This window comes from Boleophthalmus pectinirostris, unplaced genomic scaffold, assembly GCF_026225935.1.
Source record: "Boleophthalmus pectinirostris isolate CB_2022bp ecotype Guang Dong unplaced genomic scaffold, ASM2622593v1 HiC_scaffold_2, whole genome shotgun sequence".
Lineage (NCBI taxonomy): Eukaryota > Metazoa > Chordata > Actinopteri > Gobiiformes > Gobiidae > Boleophthalmus > Boleophthalmus pectinirostris.
In genome coordinates this window covers 35,270,897-35,287,044 of record NW_026571152.1, presented here as the reverse complement: position 1 = coordinate 35,287,044, position 16,148 = coordinate 35,270,897, and the positions used below count along the sequence as shown (strand labels likewise).

At 36.5% G+C, this 16,148-nt stretch overlaps 1 protein-coding gene across 1 annotated transcript; it reads right to left on the bottom strand.

Moving 5' to 3' along the window:
• Positions 1–5,412: 5,412 nt before the first annotated feature.
• mapk12a (mitogen-activated protein kinase 12a) lies at positions 5,413–14,477 on the bottom strand. The gene is made up of 12 exons (XM_020931077.2): positions 14,089–14,477; positions 13,174–13,303; positions 13,041–13,099; positions 12,859–12,970; positions 12,759–12,788; positions 12,636–12,683; positions 12,306–12,420; positions 11,036–11,107; positions 10,387–10,466; positions 10,238–10,316; positions 7,277–7,450; positions 5,413–7,180 (listed from the first exon to the last, which is right to left on the bottom strand). The coding sequence occupies exons 1-12, from the start codon at positions 14,205–14,207 to the stop codon at positions 7,113–7,115; spliced, it is 1,086 nt and encodes a 361-aa protein (XP_020786736.2). The 5' UTR covers positions 14,208–14,477; the 3' UTR covers positions 5,413–7,112.
• Between the last annotated feature and the right edge of the window lie 1,671 nt (positions 14,478–16,148).

Genomic DNA, 16,148 nt, shown 5'->3' with positions numbered 1-16,148 from the left:
AATGCCCCCACTTGATCATCTCAGATTTGACTGAAAAAATATTCAATAGGAAAAGTCCCAAATTTTAGCTCCCACCTTTTTATAGTTTTGTCATTAAAAAATATTTTGTCTGCTCTCCCCTGACCTGATCTGAGCAGAGTTTTCTGAGGAGCCACTTTCAGATTGCTGTATCTAAAAAAAACTAATTAAGGTCAGTCCTTCAAATTTAAAAAATTTGGCAAATGTACTTTTAAAAAATGAACTTTTACACATGTGCTTTTGGTTTATCATAGATTTCTGGGGGCTTGAATTTGCTTGAAAATTCTAATCTTCAAATATGAAGGCATTTTTGAAGGACTGTGGAAAGTGCAATTTCAAAGACAGAGGTTTGATATTGAACATACACCTTCCCACACATGCTATGTACTTTATATTTTAAAACTGACCCTCTGTGATGAACGCTGTAGAAGATATTAAGTGTTAAAAATTGAAAATAAAAAAAATACATTTGGTGCCATCTTTACCATGTTATACCAAAAAATTGACAGAACCCTCAAACATAAAATGGACTCTTTTAGAAAGACTAGATGTTTGTTTTTAACATATCCAAAATTTGTGATGGTGTTCTGCCTTATTTTCACCAAATTTTCCCTGAAAATTCAAACAAAAATACAAAATTTATTGATTTGAACACATTTTCAGGAGCCTGTATATACAATATGAACGTTCATGGTCCAAGACAATACAGTAAAGTGTATCTACCTTGTTGACATGTTTCGGCTGCTGCTGCGGGTCATCTTCAGAACTGTCACCGGTGTTGGTGACCACATTATGGATTGGGACCAGGCTCGGATCATTGGATCGGAAAACAACAAGTTCAAACACTTGATCAGGTAGGCCATTGAAATCAGGAAACGAAGCACAAACAGCATTAACCGAGATGACACCGGGCGACGGGAGATGTGGTCAGTCTGAGCAACCTGCAGGTCCATCAGGCTGACAACGCCTACAGGAAGTAACAACAACTGATATACAACACGTCACCACCAACACCAGTGACAGTTCTGAAGATGACTTGCAGCAGCAGCCGAAACATGTCAACAAGGTAAATACACTTTACTGTATTGTCTTTAAAAAGAACCCAAGAAGTTAAAGTACATAAGAAGACAAAATTAACACCTTTGTCGTTCATGCTCATGTTTAGGTGTTAGATTTTCAACAAAAAGGTGAGAGTTACGAACTGAAAAGCTCAAATGAAAGGCTAACTTGAGTAACAGAGCAGTGCCTCCAGTTAGCGTCACACCCCCAGTGAATGTTGATGCCTTCAGCTGCAGTTTCAACAGATAAATAAGTCAAACAGCAGACAGTTGGATGATGTTTCAGAGAAGTACCATTACGTAAAACTCAGAGGAAGTCAGAGGAAAATAAAAATAATTCTATTACGTAAAGATATCACTCATTCTGAAGGCAAAATTATTTATAGACGACCATCGAGTCAATTGTTGCCACATTTTTGTCCTCCGTTGGGTAAATTCTTGGTAAACCGTAATTCCTAAGACCTGGAATCGTTATAGCCCTGGTGGTTTCAATCTGGAGCTTCTCGTAAATGCACCTTTTCGTCGGTGGTTTTCCGATCCGAGAATGTGTTGATGTCATACTCCCAGATGAGGAGAAAGAGACAGATTTCCTATTGATTATTTTGTATTTTGGTATTTCTATTATATTTAGTCATTTATATGTTTAACTAGGCCCAAGAACTCGCTGTATTACTAAAAACTGCATTTAAACATCAGGAATTTAACTTAAAAGGCCCCTCATTTGTATTAAAAAAAGATTGGGTTATAGAGTATAATGCGGCGATGTCAAATGAAACATATTTGCTGTGAAAAGTCTGAGAGCCATTGAAGACTCAGACTGACACGCAGAGTTCAGGTTAGAGTTCACCTTTCCACTATGAGTAATTCTATAAGTGACAAAAACGTTATCTTGATAAAATACATTTCTTGCGCAGATTGTTCAGATTTTTTTCTCATTTTTGTGGCATGACCTTCAAATACCAGATGTTTCTTATTTAGTGTTAGGTCCCTTAAATTAACTTCAAAATCTAAATCAGATGTTACATTCAGAACTGCAGTTACTCTTACTTGCGTAGAAGTTTCCCCAAATACTTTTTACTCTGGACCACTACTATGAACTTCTACTTCAGTAAGTTATTATGAGGTACTTGAGTGGGGTGGGTTTTCAGCATTTTCTAATTTTATACAAGTGTTATGTATTGCTGTTGTTGTCGTTGTTGTTGTTGTTGTTATCGTTGTTGTCCTTGTTGTCATTGTCGTCATTGTTGTCATTGTCGTTGTTGTTATCGTTGTTGTTGTTATCGTTGTTGTCCTTGTTGTCATTGTCGTTGTTGTCATTGTCGTCGTTGTTGTCGTTGTTGTTATCGTTATTGTTGTTATCGTTGTTGTTGTTATCGTTGTTGTCCTTGTTGCCATTGTCGTCGTTGTTGTCGTTGTTGTTATCGTTGTTGTTATCGTTGTTGTTATCGTTGTTGTTGTTGTTATCGTTGTTGTCCTTGTTGTCATTGTCGTTGTTGTTGTCATTATCGTCGTTGTTGTCGTTGTTGTTATCGTTGTTGTTGTCGTCGTTGTCATTGTCGTCGTTGTTGTAATTGTTGTTATCGTCGTTGTCATTGTCGTCGTTGTTGTTGTTGTTATCGTCGTTGTCATTGTCGTCGTTGTTGTTGTTGTTATCGTCGTTGTCATTGTCGTCATTGTTGTCATTGTCGTTGTCGTTGTTGTCATTGTGGTCATTGTTGTTGTTATCGTTGTTGTCATCGTTGTTGTTGTCGTCGTCATTGTTGTCATCGTTGTTGTTGTCGTCGTCATTGTTGTCATCGTTGTTGTCGTTGTCATCGTTGTCATCGTTGTTGTTGTCGTCGTCATCGTTGTCGTCGCTGTCGTTGTTATCATTGTTGTTGTCATTATCGTTGTTGTCCTCGTTGTTATCGTTGTTGTTATCATTTTTGTTATCGTTTTTGTTGTCATTGTCGTTGTCGATGTCGTTGTTATCGTTGTTGTTGTTGTTGTTGATGTCAATGTTATTGTTGTTATCGTTGTTGTTACTGTTGTTGTTATTATTATCATTTTCATTATTATTATTATAATTTTTTTTTTTTTAGCTTTTAGTTTTACATCAATCATGAAGCAATTTGTGAAGAAAAGTTGAAAATATGTAAAACATTTCAGAAGATAGAGAGCTCCATATTTGTGATATCACACTAGGGAGAATTCTATCCAAAGTTTGGCACAAGTTACACAAGAAACAATTTTCTCGGCACCAGAGCAAAAGAAAAAATGTAATTTGTCAACTGGATAGAAGCTTTTTGTTTTTGCTTTTTGTCTAGTTGACAGATTTCTTGACTGAGGTGGGTAACACAGACATTTTTCCAATACTTTGAATATTACTTTAGCAAAATAAAGTTGTCAAATAATAATTTCTGTGCACATTAGAGGTGTTTTGAACCATTTTCCAACCAGAAAGTAATATTTTCAACCTAAAAAATGACTAAACTGGGAAAAAGGAATGACATTTTTTGCAAAATCTGAAATGCAGTGATTTTACTGTGTTTTAGAAAAAATGTAGTCTAATCTGTAATAGGCACTTTCAAGGTCCTATACTACACAAAACTGACTCTTGTGAGATTTAAGCCAACTTATAATGTTGTTACCTCATCAGAAAACGTACCTGGAGTTGTGTTTTGTTTCATTCACACGTTTGAGTAACACTCTATTATTACTTTATCTACATCTTCAAAGCTCAAAATGCTTTGTTCCACCTTGTGATGTCATGAAGCCAGGCTGGTGCCACCTAGTGCCTCTGCTCAGTTTAATTTCTCTCCAGCAACTACGTAGGTCAGGAATCGGAATACACTAGGACTGTACGCAAAAAAACCCCAGAAGTGCTAGTTTGGGCACCAGCCAATCAGCAAAGAGCCATACATTCTGTGTTGGCAACGATTCCTGAGATCGAGGATTTAAAGCTGGAACAAAGAGAATGTTTGGTGAATTTTATCAAGGGGAAAGACGTTATTATATACGTTACGACCAAATAGCAGCGATTGGTTAAAAGAAAAAAAAGTACCTGCCTAATGTCAAACGAATGGTTTCTACAAAGCGAAACCGGCTGATGAATCAGGTTTCCTTTTACCATTTGTTCAGTAAAGATTGTCAATTCCAGAGCTGGAATTATCCAGACTATTAACTATTATTGTGAAGGTGCATGGAGTTTAAAAACACAGTGGAGAACTTCCTGTATTACCTAGGGATGTAACAATAACCAAAATATCGTGATATGGTATCATCAAAAGTGTCACAATAATATCAAATCACAAGTTTCTTTGCTTAAATGCATGGTCTTATAGTTGCAACAGCTTATAAACATCGTGAACTACATATCCCATGATTCATTTCAGTGCAGACAACATGAAGAAATATGTTTTTTACTTGAATTCTTGGGATTATGGCAGTAATAAATCACACCAACATCTTGTCAAGGTATTTTAAAAGCAAAAAAGTGTCCAGTCAGCAATTATATCAGCCTCTTCAAAATATCGTACTGTGAGATGCATATCATGATATTACCGTACCGAGTTTTTTCTGTTTGGCATAAGAAATCATCTGAAATACGCAGAATTTGTGTTAAACATGTGTGAATGAAACAAAACACAACTTCAGGTCTGTTTTTGATGAGGAAACAACAACAATAAAGCTCAGAAAATAGTGAAAAATGGGCCCTTCAAGTTATTTTTTACAATAACGACCTCTGTGTGACATGCAAGATCAGATAGAAATGTCAAAACAACACGACGCATCTCTGCTATTTTAGATCAGATTTCAATTAAACAGTGAGCATAATAAAAAATACACGGACTCACCAGCATTCACTGAAAAGAACCAAAGTCCCCAAGAGCGTACCCAATGTTATAATTAGATCTGAATGCAATTATATGGTTTGAAAAGTGCCATGTCAAAAAGGACTTCACTCGGAGGCACAGCAGGGGACCAGCGCAGCGACATACAAATAATCTTACATGAATCAGAATAAAAATATGCGTCACAGCTGTTAATATTAGAACAGTAAATCCACTGTGCCTGGTGTGGAGCTACAATATAAACAAAGTCAAAAGACAGTTACATAAGTGCACGTTTTATGTGGTCAAATCAGGAAATTCCACACGTCTTTAACATTACTCCCCTAGACTAAGAATAACAAACTGTGGAATAATAATACTAGAATTCATAGAAGTCCATCTATTTTTCCTTGGCGCTTTTTTGTATGAACTGTCTGAAGGAGTCTGGATCTGCATTGCCAAGTCGAATACGCGCTGCCACCTGCTGTTTTTGAGCGTAAACAACATAAAAAGTCCACACCACATCCAAAAGAGTCAAGTTTTATTATTGAAAACGTTGTCACACTTAAAGGATAAAGGACGTAGAAATGTTTACATAGAAAAAGCCTGAGTGGTTGTCAACATTCAAAACGGCCTTTGCTGGAATATATTATTATTATAAGGCAATGGGAAGAACAGTAAGGTATCTAAAACATTTAAAACACTTAAATACACAACAGACTAGGGATGTAACGATATCCAAATCTCACAGAACGATATTTATTGCAATAATAAAACTGTGATTATGCTACTTTTTCCTCTTAAAATGCCTTTGACAAGACTTAACCCAAAGAATTAAGCTTTAAAAGTGCTTGGAACATTTATTTCTTCATGTATTCTGCACAAAGCGAGAGCAAAGGATCATGGTCTATGTAGTTCTCTCTGGGTTTTTTTAGCTATTGCTGCACCATAACTATTAATTTAAGCAAAAAGACTTGTAATTTCTTGTTGAGAGACTTCTGACGATACGATATCACAATATTTTGGTTATTGTTACATCCCTAGTACTTATGAAGACATACAAAGCTCAACAGTGACCACTTTTGGAAGTAAATTTCTCATTCATTTTTCACAAAGACTTTCCCAAAATAATAAATTAAAATAATTAAAAGTTTGAATATTTGCTCAGAGTTAGTCTATGTGGTGATTAATGACCACAAGACCTATAATTTTATTGAAAGTGCAGTATGTAATTTCTAAAACGGAGGGTCAAATACTTGTTTGTCTCCATGGAGATGTTATTTCTTTGCATGGAATGTCTCACAGTATGGCATTAAACTTATCTGAACTGCATGTACTCAATTACAGGTGTTTTATAGCTCAAAAATACCTCAAAAAACATGAAGGTCTTACTATGTGCAGGCTTGCTTCTCCATAGATCTGCTCAGGAGGTTGTCTCTATCATGATAACCAAGTTTATTGCCATACTGTAGAATATTCAGGGAAAAACAATTACACCAGAAACGTTACACTGTGCACTTTTAAAATCTGTTTCTGCAACTTTATAAACATTTTGTCAAATCTTGTGTTTAATCATATAACTGATTAAACTTTATTAACATGATTAGTCTGATTAGAGTTTAAAAAAAAAAAAAGTCTATGGGGAAAAATTAATGGAAAATTTACTTCTGGAGCTGGAAAGATGGTCACTGTTGAGCTCCACTGACATCCAAATAAGTACAAAAATAATTATACCACTGCTAATGCCCCTTATAGTATTTGTAGAATTACACAGTGTTATTTTGCTTGATCAGTCCCCAAATCTCTCAGAACGGCTACATGTAAGAGATACTGTACCTCCCTCTACTTTCTTGCATTTGTTTTGATAATAAGTTGGATTAAAGGTGCACCGTGTAACTTTTCTGCTTGTTTCTATGGATACGTCATTGCCTGGAATGTTCCACAGTGTGACATTAAAAAGCTCTACTTCACATTTATTCAATTACAGGTGGTTTTATAGCAGAAAAATACCTCAAAAAACAGGTATTCTGACTGTGAGAGGGGCCGCCTCTCCACAGATCTGACCTGTAACTTGGTTCGCTTTGGTCTCCATGGAGATAGAAAGGTTTAATACCATACTGTGAAACAATAACACCTCCATGGAAAAGTAAAGTTACACAATGCACCTTTAAGTCTTTTAGTGTTGAGTACCACAGTTGATCCGTAGTGTGTTTTATTTTTTTTTTCAAAGTGAAGTTTCTTTTGAGTCCAGCAAAACAGGTTTGAAAGTCAAGATCTCTGTAAAGGTATGACCTAAAAACAGAAAAGCAATTCAATTTCAAGTCATTATCTGTGTAAAATTCCTTATTAAAACACAATCTAATGAGACTAAGAATAATCCACGCTTACGTTTCCATTGGTCTACAGTGAGTTCGGCGTTGTCCAGTGAGTGGTCGTACGGCAGGGCTTCGGTCTCTTCGTCTGGTTCTCGAAAAACTGAGAAATATGGAAGAGAAAGGGCCTCTGCAGCCGTCACCCTGTTCTCTGGGTCCAGCAGTAACATGCACTCCAGGACACACACAGCTACAGGGAGAACACAGAGAGTTTTATACCTTTAGTTGGATATTTAGTTGAAGGTGACTACTGTAGAATGTAAACTACTGGTCAAAAGTTTTAGAACAACCTAATTTTCCCAGTTATTTATTGCAATTCAAGTCCAATGAAGAGCTTGAAATGGTACAAAGGTGAGTACTGAACAGCCAGAGGTTTAAAAAAAAAAAGAGTCCAAGCTCTGCCAAAACTACCTCAGGAAAAAAAACAAAACAAAACAAGATGATAAACTTGAAAACATGGAGTGTCCAGCACAGTGTCCAGACTTAAACCCCATCGAGCTGGTTTGGGATGAACTGGACAGAAGAGTAAAAGTCAAGCAACCTACAAGTGCCGCACATTTATGAAAACCTCTGCAACAGACTTGGGAAGAACTTTCTGAAGAATATTTGATTTCTGTTGTAAAAAGAACGCGCCACGAGTGTGTTCAGCTGTTATATCTGCCAAAGGTGGACACTTTCATGAATCAAAAGTTTAGAATATGTTTTGGTCAACAGTAAACGGTAAAAAAAAATGGAAAAAGTTTGGCGTTCTAAAACTTTTGACTACACTAATGAAGATTTTTTTTTATCCTGGTTTATGGTAATATGTAGGCTATCAATACTGGACCAAGAAAGTTCAAAGTCTTCCCTGTCAACACAAATTAACTAAAGTGAAATATTGCCTTTTTGTTGTCACATAAAAGGACCAATATTACGCTATTTTCTGATCTATGTTATATGTTGTTTCCTCATCATAAACAGACCTGAAGTTGTGTTTTGTTTCTTTCACACATGTTTATATGACTATATAACGATAATATTAAATCCACAAGCTGCAAAATGAGTAAAAAACAAGACGTCTTTGGAAAAGTTTAATATTATGTTTACAAAATTCCACTGTTTTTGTGTTGGTTGTACCATTTTATTTTGTCGTATTTACACGCCACACCTTAAAGGTCAGTCAGTGAAAATATTGTCTGACATTAAACCGGTCCGTGGCACAAAAAAGACTGGAGACCGCTGATTTAGTTAATTTGACACTAGTAAAAGTATTACTGCATGACAGAAGGTGGAACAGAGCATTGTAGACAGACTAATAATAAAGGATTACTCAAACATGTGTGAATGAAATAAAACACAACTCCATTTATGTTTTTGAGGAGGTAACAACATTATAACATGGCTTAAAACAGGAGGTGACCACTGCAGAATGTATATCTTATCTTACTTAATATGTTTCATCTTATCTTAATATCTTACTATACTAATGAAGAGTTTTGTTGTTGTTATTTTTTATCCTGGTTTATGGTAATATGTAGGCTATTAATACTAGACCGAGAAAGTTCAAAATCTTCTCTGTCAATATAAATTAACTAAAGTGAAATTATGTTTGTTTGTTTTTTTGTTGTCACTTAAAAGGACCCATATCACACTGTTTTCTGATCTATGTTATAATGTTGTTTCCTCATCACAAACAGACCTGGAGCTGTGTTTTGTTTCATTCACATGTGTGTTTATGTGTGAACACTAATGTTAAACCCACAAGCTGTAAAATGAGTAAAAAACATGTCATCTTTGGAAATGTTGTTTATTATATTTACAAAATACCACTGTTTTGGTGTTGGTCATATAATTTTATTTTGTCGTATTTATCCACCACACCTTAAAGGCCGGTCCATGAAAATATTGTCTGACAATAAACCGATCCGTGGCGCAAAAAAGGTTTGCGATCGCTGATTTAGATCATTTGAGACCTGGAATTGCCAATCTCTACTGAAATAAAGGTTAAAAAAAACTACCACTTCATGACATCACAAGGTGGAACAAAGCATTTTGAAGATAGACAGACAACTAAAGGGTTACTCAGACGTGTGAATGAAACAAAACACAACTCCAGGTCTGTTTCTGAGGAGGTAACAGCATTATAACATGGCTTAAAACAAGAGGTGACCACTTTATCTTACTTAATATATCTTATCTTAATATCATACTATACTATTAAAGTTTTTTTTTTTTTTTTTTTATCCTGGTTTATGGTAATATGTAGGCTATCAATACTGGACCAAGAAAGTTCAAAATCTTCTCTGTCAACACAAATTAACTAAAGTGAAATTATGGCTTTTTGTTGTCACATAAATTACACTATTATGTTATAGTGTTATTTCCTCATAACAAACAGACCTGGAGCTGTGTTTTGTTTCATTCACACGTTTATATGTGTGAAAGCTAATATTAAACCCACAAATGAGCAAAATGAGTAAAAAACAACACAAAATACCACTGTTTTTGTGTTGGTCGTATCATTTTATGTTGTCGTACTTATCCACCACACCTTAAAGGCCGGTCAGTGAAAATATTGTCTGACATTAAACCAGTCCGTGACACAAAAAAGTTTGGGAACTGCTGGTTTAGATAATTTGAGCCCTGAAATTGCTGTTTTCTACTGAGATAAAAGTAAAAGGTAGCTGGTAAAAGTATTACTACATGACATCAAAAGGTGGAACAGAACAATTTGACGATGTAGACAGACTAATAATAAAGGATTACTCAAACATGTGTGAATGACAAAACAAAACTCCAGGTGTGTTTTTGAGAAGGAAACCACATAGGACCTTTAATTTTTGAACCTAATCCCAGACAAAAAAACATAAAACTCTATGGGTAGTTCACTGTTTTTGATTGAAATTATATTACAAGGTCTGAAACTATTACAAATGAATGAAAATTGTGAACCGCAAATGCCCAAAAATACAAGCATTGAAAGCTGGATTTGCCTTACCTTGTGGATCACTGTCTGGAAACACCTTGGTTAGATCTTTCTTTTCTATTTTATCAAGACCTTGGATGTACGTTTTGGCCTAAAAACAAAAAAGGGATTACGTTAAATCGATATTGTTTGAAAGAAAGCGTTGTAGCTGTTGAACTCACGTCTTCTGATTCAAGTTTTGCTACAAATTCTTGAGATGGAGTCCCGATGATCTTCATGATCTCTGTCAGCTGGTCCAAGTCTGAAGTATGGGTTAAAGTTCAAGGCTTCAATGCAATCCGATGGAAACAGTACTCGAAGAAGTACTCTAATTTGTTACTATGTAAAAGTACAGATATAGGAGCAAAAAAAATACAAAAAATACTAATATAAGTAAAAGCTTTGCATGAAAAAATTCGACTTAACTAAAAGTATTAAAGTACCTGTTTAAAAATGTATATAAGAGTAAAAAGTAAAAGTATTCTTCAGATTTTGAGATCTAATGAAGCTTCAAATACAGTGATTCTGATGCAGATTTGTGCTAGATTTTCTCCCCTAGTTGTTTTTATTTGTTTGTTGAAATTATCAACATGTTAAAAATCCCCTTGGTCTTTTCAGCAGGTCTCAAACTGTAATAAAAATAAAATACTTTTGAGTCCTGTTCCAACATGTAGTGGAATAGAAAGTACAGACACCTGCACTCAAATGTAGTAAAGTAAAAGCAAGGTACAGTACAGATACTAATGTGCTTTACTACTTTTACTTTATGTTCCACCACCGGATACAAATAATACTTAACTCTTTAATGATAACAGAGTAGAAAAAGGATACGGTCACTGCCTTTAAACAGAGGTTTTCCCTGGAGCATCTCGGCCATGATGCAGCCCACAGACCAAATGTCCACTGAGAAAACAACAGAGTCAAGAGTTTAAAGAAAAGTGCGTGGAAAATAACTAAGAGGGGCAGCAGTACAGAAATACATGATAACATAGCTCCATCTAGAGGATATGTAGAATAATAACATCATAATAAAGTTGTGTTTTCAAATTTTATTATCAGCTAAAGAAGATAATAGAGTTAAGATGAGACTGGTGCCTTTCTACGTGGAATATACATGTTTCCAATATTTCTGCTTAGTTGTTTCTCTTTTTTTTTAAAATAACAAGTAACGTTTATTTATATACACAGACATATAGTCACAAGCTTCTTCACAGTAAAACAAAGAATTCACTGAGCAGCAGTGAGACGCACACAGGCTCTGTCTTGTTCAGACTTTTGTTTGTTTTTATCCCAGTTTCTATTACCATTAAAATAATATCCATGCAAGACTAACCATTCATCTGATCTACTTAAATTTCTTGTACAACTTGTATAACAACAAAAAATGCACATAAGATGCCTCTTAAAATGGATTTAAATCTTCATATTTCAATTACAAAGATTAATAAACTCTGGAGCTTCTGGTTCTGGAAGTACATTTGTCAATTTTCTTCCCAGACTTTAAGAGAAAAAAAAAGTATAAAAATATTACAAGACCTATAATTTATATATCTATTTATACATATAATTTAATGAAAACGTTATCTCTGAAACTGTATAAACCACAAAGTTATAAAACTTTTAGCAGAATTTGGCATTTTGGGCTTAAAAACAACCGCTTATGTATCCAACAGTTATGGATATTATTTAGCACATAGCTCATTAACCTCCACGATGCTTTTAAACACTCTGGGGAAAAATAATGGAGTGAACTTTGAACTGGGCGGGACTGTGGAGCTCGATTTCTGTGTGTTTCTGTAAAAGTGCTATATACTGACAGAAGGTAGTAGTGGTAAACAAAGTGCTCTGGTGCTGTGTATCTGGTCTCACTGAGGGCGTTGTCAGTGTGTTGTCTGTGTGTTGTTGGTGTGTTGTGTGTTGTGTGTGTTGTGTGTTGTTGTGTGTTGTCAGTGTGTTGTTGGTGTGTTGTTGGTGTGTTGTTGATGTGTTGTCGGTGTGTTGTGTGTGTTGTCAGTGTGTTGTTGGTGTGTTGTTGTGTGTTGTCGGTGTGTTGTCGGTGTGTTGTCGGTGTGTTGTCGAGGTATTGTTGATATCTGCTCACCGGTCTGCGTGTAGTGCATCCAGTTGAGGATGACCTCTGGGGCTCTGTACCAGCGGGTCACCACGTACCCGGTCATCTCACTGTCTGCCTGCCGCGCCAACCCAAAGTCTATTATCTGAGCCAAACACACACAGTATTAATATGATAAAACACACACAGTTTACAAAGTGCATAAACTGACCCAGTAACACACAGTATAAATATGATAAACCAAGTAGCAACATGAGGTCAACAACATGACCATGAAAGTAAATATTGTAGTATTAAAGAAAATAATGTTGTATCACTTTAATTTGAACAGATAAAATAAGTGTATTTCTTAATGTTTACCTTGAGTTCACAGTCTTGGTTAATGGCAAGATTACCCGGTTTAAGATCCTAAAAAATGTGAAAAATATTTATAACAAATACATGAGATGTGAATTACATTATGTAAATTACATTTGGACTTACTCTGTGTATTATCCCAGCAGAATGGATATACTAAAACAGAAAAGACCAAACAGATTAAAGCAGAGTAGTTTTATTACAGTTGTACTGTAAATGTACTCACCTTCAGCCCTTTGAGCATCTGATAAACTAAATACTGGATCTTTTCTTCAGAAAGTCTCTGTAACTTCATCACTTTGCCCAGGTCTGTGCCCATGAAGGGCATCACCAGATAACTGCAGCACAACAACAAACATGTGGGTTTGGATCAGGTGTTTTTCTCTGTGAAATATGAGCCAGACTTACAAATCGGTGAATCTGTCCAGAGACAAGTCTGCTGTGAACACGTCTAGGAGCCCAATCACCTGAAAGACAAAAACACTGAGAAAAAGCTCTGACATGTTAACATGTCACCTGACCTCATGACTTTATGACGTACGTTTTCATGTTTCATGTGTTTGAGGAGCCTCAGCTCTCTATAGGCACGTTTGGCAAATAGTTCTGACTGGAAAGGCCTGTACAACTTCTTTATGGCCACTTTAGCTCCTGTTCTGGAGTCCACGGCTGAGCTGGAACACAGACAAATCACAAGGTTAAATGAAACATGAAGATATTGTTGATACAACCAGGAAAGTGCGTCTGTTTTATCAAGCTAAATAAAGGCAGCTCACTCCCCCACAGCTTTAGCTTTCACTGTGCTTTAGGCTACTTAAATTAAATACCTTAATGGTACAGAAGTCAAATTACTAATCACTTAAGTAGAGTTAGGCTGGCATTTGCTCACACACAGACGCATATTCACTGGGTTTGAGAGAATTATGTTGTGGAAGGTGTAACTCTCGAATCCGATCACAAACCACAGAAGGAAATCGAGGTGGCCTCTCTTGGTCTGACATGAGGGATGGGGAGTTGTTTGCTTTGTAAACATTACTGTGCTATTCCAATGTCAGGCCTTTTAAGGTCATAAAATCTGTCAACGTTAAAGCGTGGGATACAAGACACATCTGAGCGCGAGCTCTGACACCAGCAGTGCCCACGCTGAGGCGCGCGGCGCGCACTTTACGATCTGAATCTGAAAGCAGTTTAATTGTTTACAATTATGATTTGAGAGAGTCAAGTCCATGTGACCTTTAAACGGACAAGTGGAGCCTTGCAATAAATTGTCACTATCGCATCAGGAAGTGAAACGGCAGCGTGTTTCTTCTCAGAAAAGCGCACCCTGAGCTCCTTTTGTTTGGCACAAAGCGCCTGTCCCCGTGGCACCATATGTTACGTCGCTCTTTGTTACGCGGCTCCACGCACATCGCAGGGTGAATGTAGATTTACAGACCAAAACAGAGATTTAAGGACTCACCATACTGTCCCGTACGCTCCGGTCCCCACCTGCTTCAAGTCACGGTACCGATCTGGGACTTCCCAAGTGGTTTTGTTTACTTCCTGGCGGCAGTATCCAGGTCTGATGCGCTTAGACATCCTATTAAAATAAACTAAAGGCGACTAGAGATGATTTTTGTGTAGCCTTTGTCGCTTCCGTTGTTACACACCCATTGTCCCGGATCCCACCTATGTGTTCACCCAGGCTTCTGCGCAGCTGTGTGTGGCCGCTCGGGGCGCACCCAGAGGTTACCAAAGCCACTCCCGAATCTGATGCTTGAATAAAAGGTGAAACGCAAGGTGGAATGACAGTAATAGTCACCACCTGAAATGATATGTAATCCAGTTCAAAAACAGTGCGTATTGGCACAGTTTACCATAGATGGAGTTCACTGGGGACTCGTGGCTGCGTCCTGTGAACAGGAATATTTGGAGCTTGTAGAGACATGACTCAGCTGCGGGCTTCAGGAGTTTAAATACACAAAGTTATGCAGACAAAAAGCACCAGCCCTTGTGTTTGGCAGCCCCTTTGTTTATTCCATTAGAAATTTATACAGGAATACCAGCGCCGCGTAAAAGCTAAAAACTAAAACATAATTACATTTGTTAAAATATATCTGCTACATAGACAAAACATTTAAGAGGTAAAGACAAATGTTTAAAGGTACACTGTGTAACTTTCCTGGTAGAGGGCCCATCCGCCTCTTTATCTGCCTGAAACATTCCAAAGTATGGCATTACAATGACCTCCAATATGGCATTTATTGACAAAAATACCTTGAAAAACATCCATTCTTATTGTGAGTGAGGGCGTTTCTCCACAGATCTGGCCTGTAACTTGTCTCCAACTCCTTGAATTCCTTGACAGATAATTTTGACGCCATTCTGTGGAAAATTTTTAGCAAAGCAGTTACATCCCGACAGTGACAAGCAGTTGACGGACCCTCCATGAGAAAAATTACATATTGGACCTTTAAAGTAGATTATTATTATTATTACATTGTGCGTCTTTATATTTGCAGCTATTTTTTCCCCATTATTCCATTTAAAACTGCAGTCACCGAGTCCCTCTTTCCCTTAGAAACTCAACAAACTCAAACAGCCCAGACCTTCAGGATCAGACCAGTTCTTTTCAGGACTTTGTGTCTGACTCATCATTTAGAGCTCGTCAATACCACACAGACACGGATTTGGTTTCGTACAACACATTCCTCACATATGTTATCCATTAGTCACAGGCAGACGTAAATAAATAATGATTTTTAATTTTGGCATTGATTCTTGCCCCACCAGTGTATCCCTTGTCTGCTTTGTATTAGGCTTTGTCTGGGCTGTTGAGTCAAAATAACTTTCTTGAGGCAGGCTGCCAAAGAGTAAACATAAATGTCATCTCTTTCTTATATTAAAGCGCCTCTGACAGGTTGGACTTCTCAATTTAATAAAAGACAGTTACGATCTTTATATTTACGATTTAGCTAAATATAAGCATTTTTTCTCGACTTTAGCAATTTTTAAAGTTTCAAATTTCACTTCCTTTTTGGATATCACACAAAAAAATCCATTACTATTACCTAGCAACCCTTTTATACACAGAGCCAAAACTTTTCCTGGCAGTGCCATCCCTCCAGTTCCTTGAATATTACATATACAGAAAATGGTACTGTCAGGCAACCAAAACTCCTCTAATGTACACAGAAATTATTATCTGACAAATAAACATTTAAGAAAACACCTTCATTTTGTTGAAACAATGTTTAAAATATTGGAAAAGTGTGTTTTTTTTTGTAAATTGTGCTGAACTTTTTGCTGGAGCTCAATCCTTTTTTTTTGGGTTGTAATCAATACAACCATAAAATGTATTGTTTTGCATAATGTTCATTCATTCACAGAATTCTCCCTGTGGAACTCTCTAAAACAGAACTCTTTCCTTCCTGTATTTTCCAACATTTGTGAAGAAAAGTTGAAAATATGTTGAAATAGTTATGGTGAAGTAGAGAGATATATTTTAGATAGTTTCACATTAATGACATCGAACTAGGG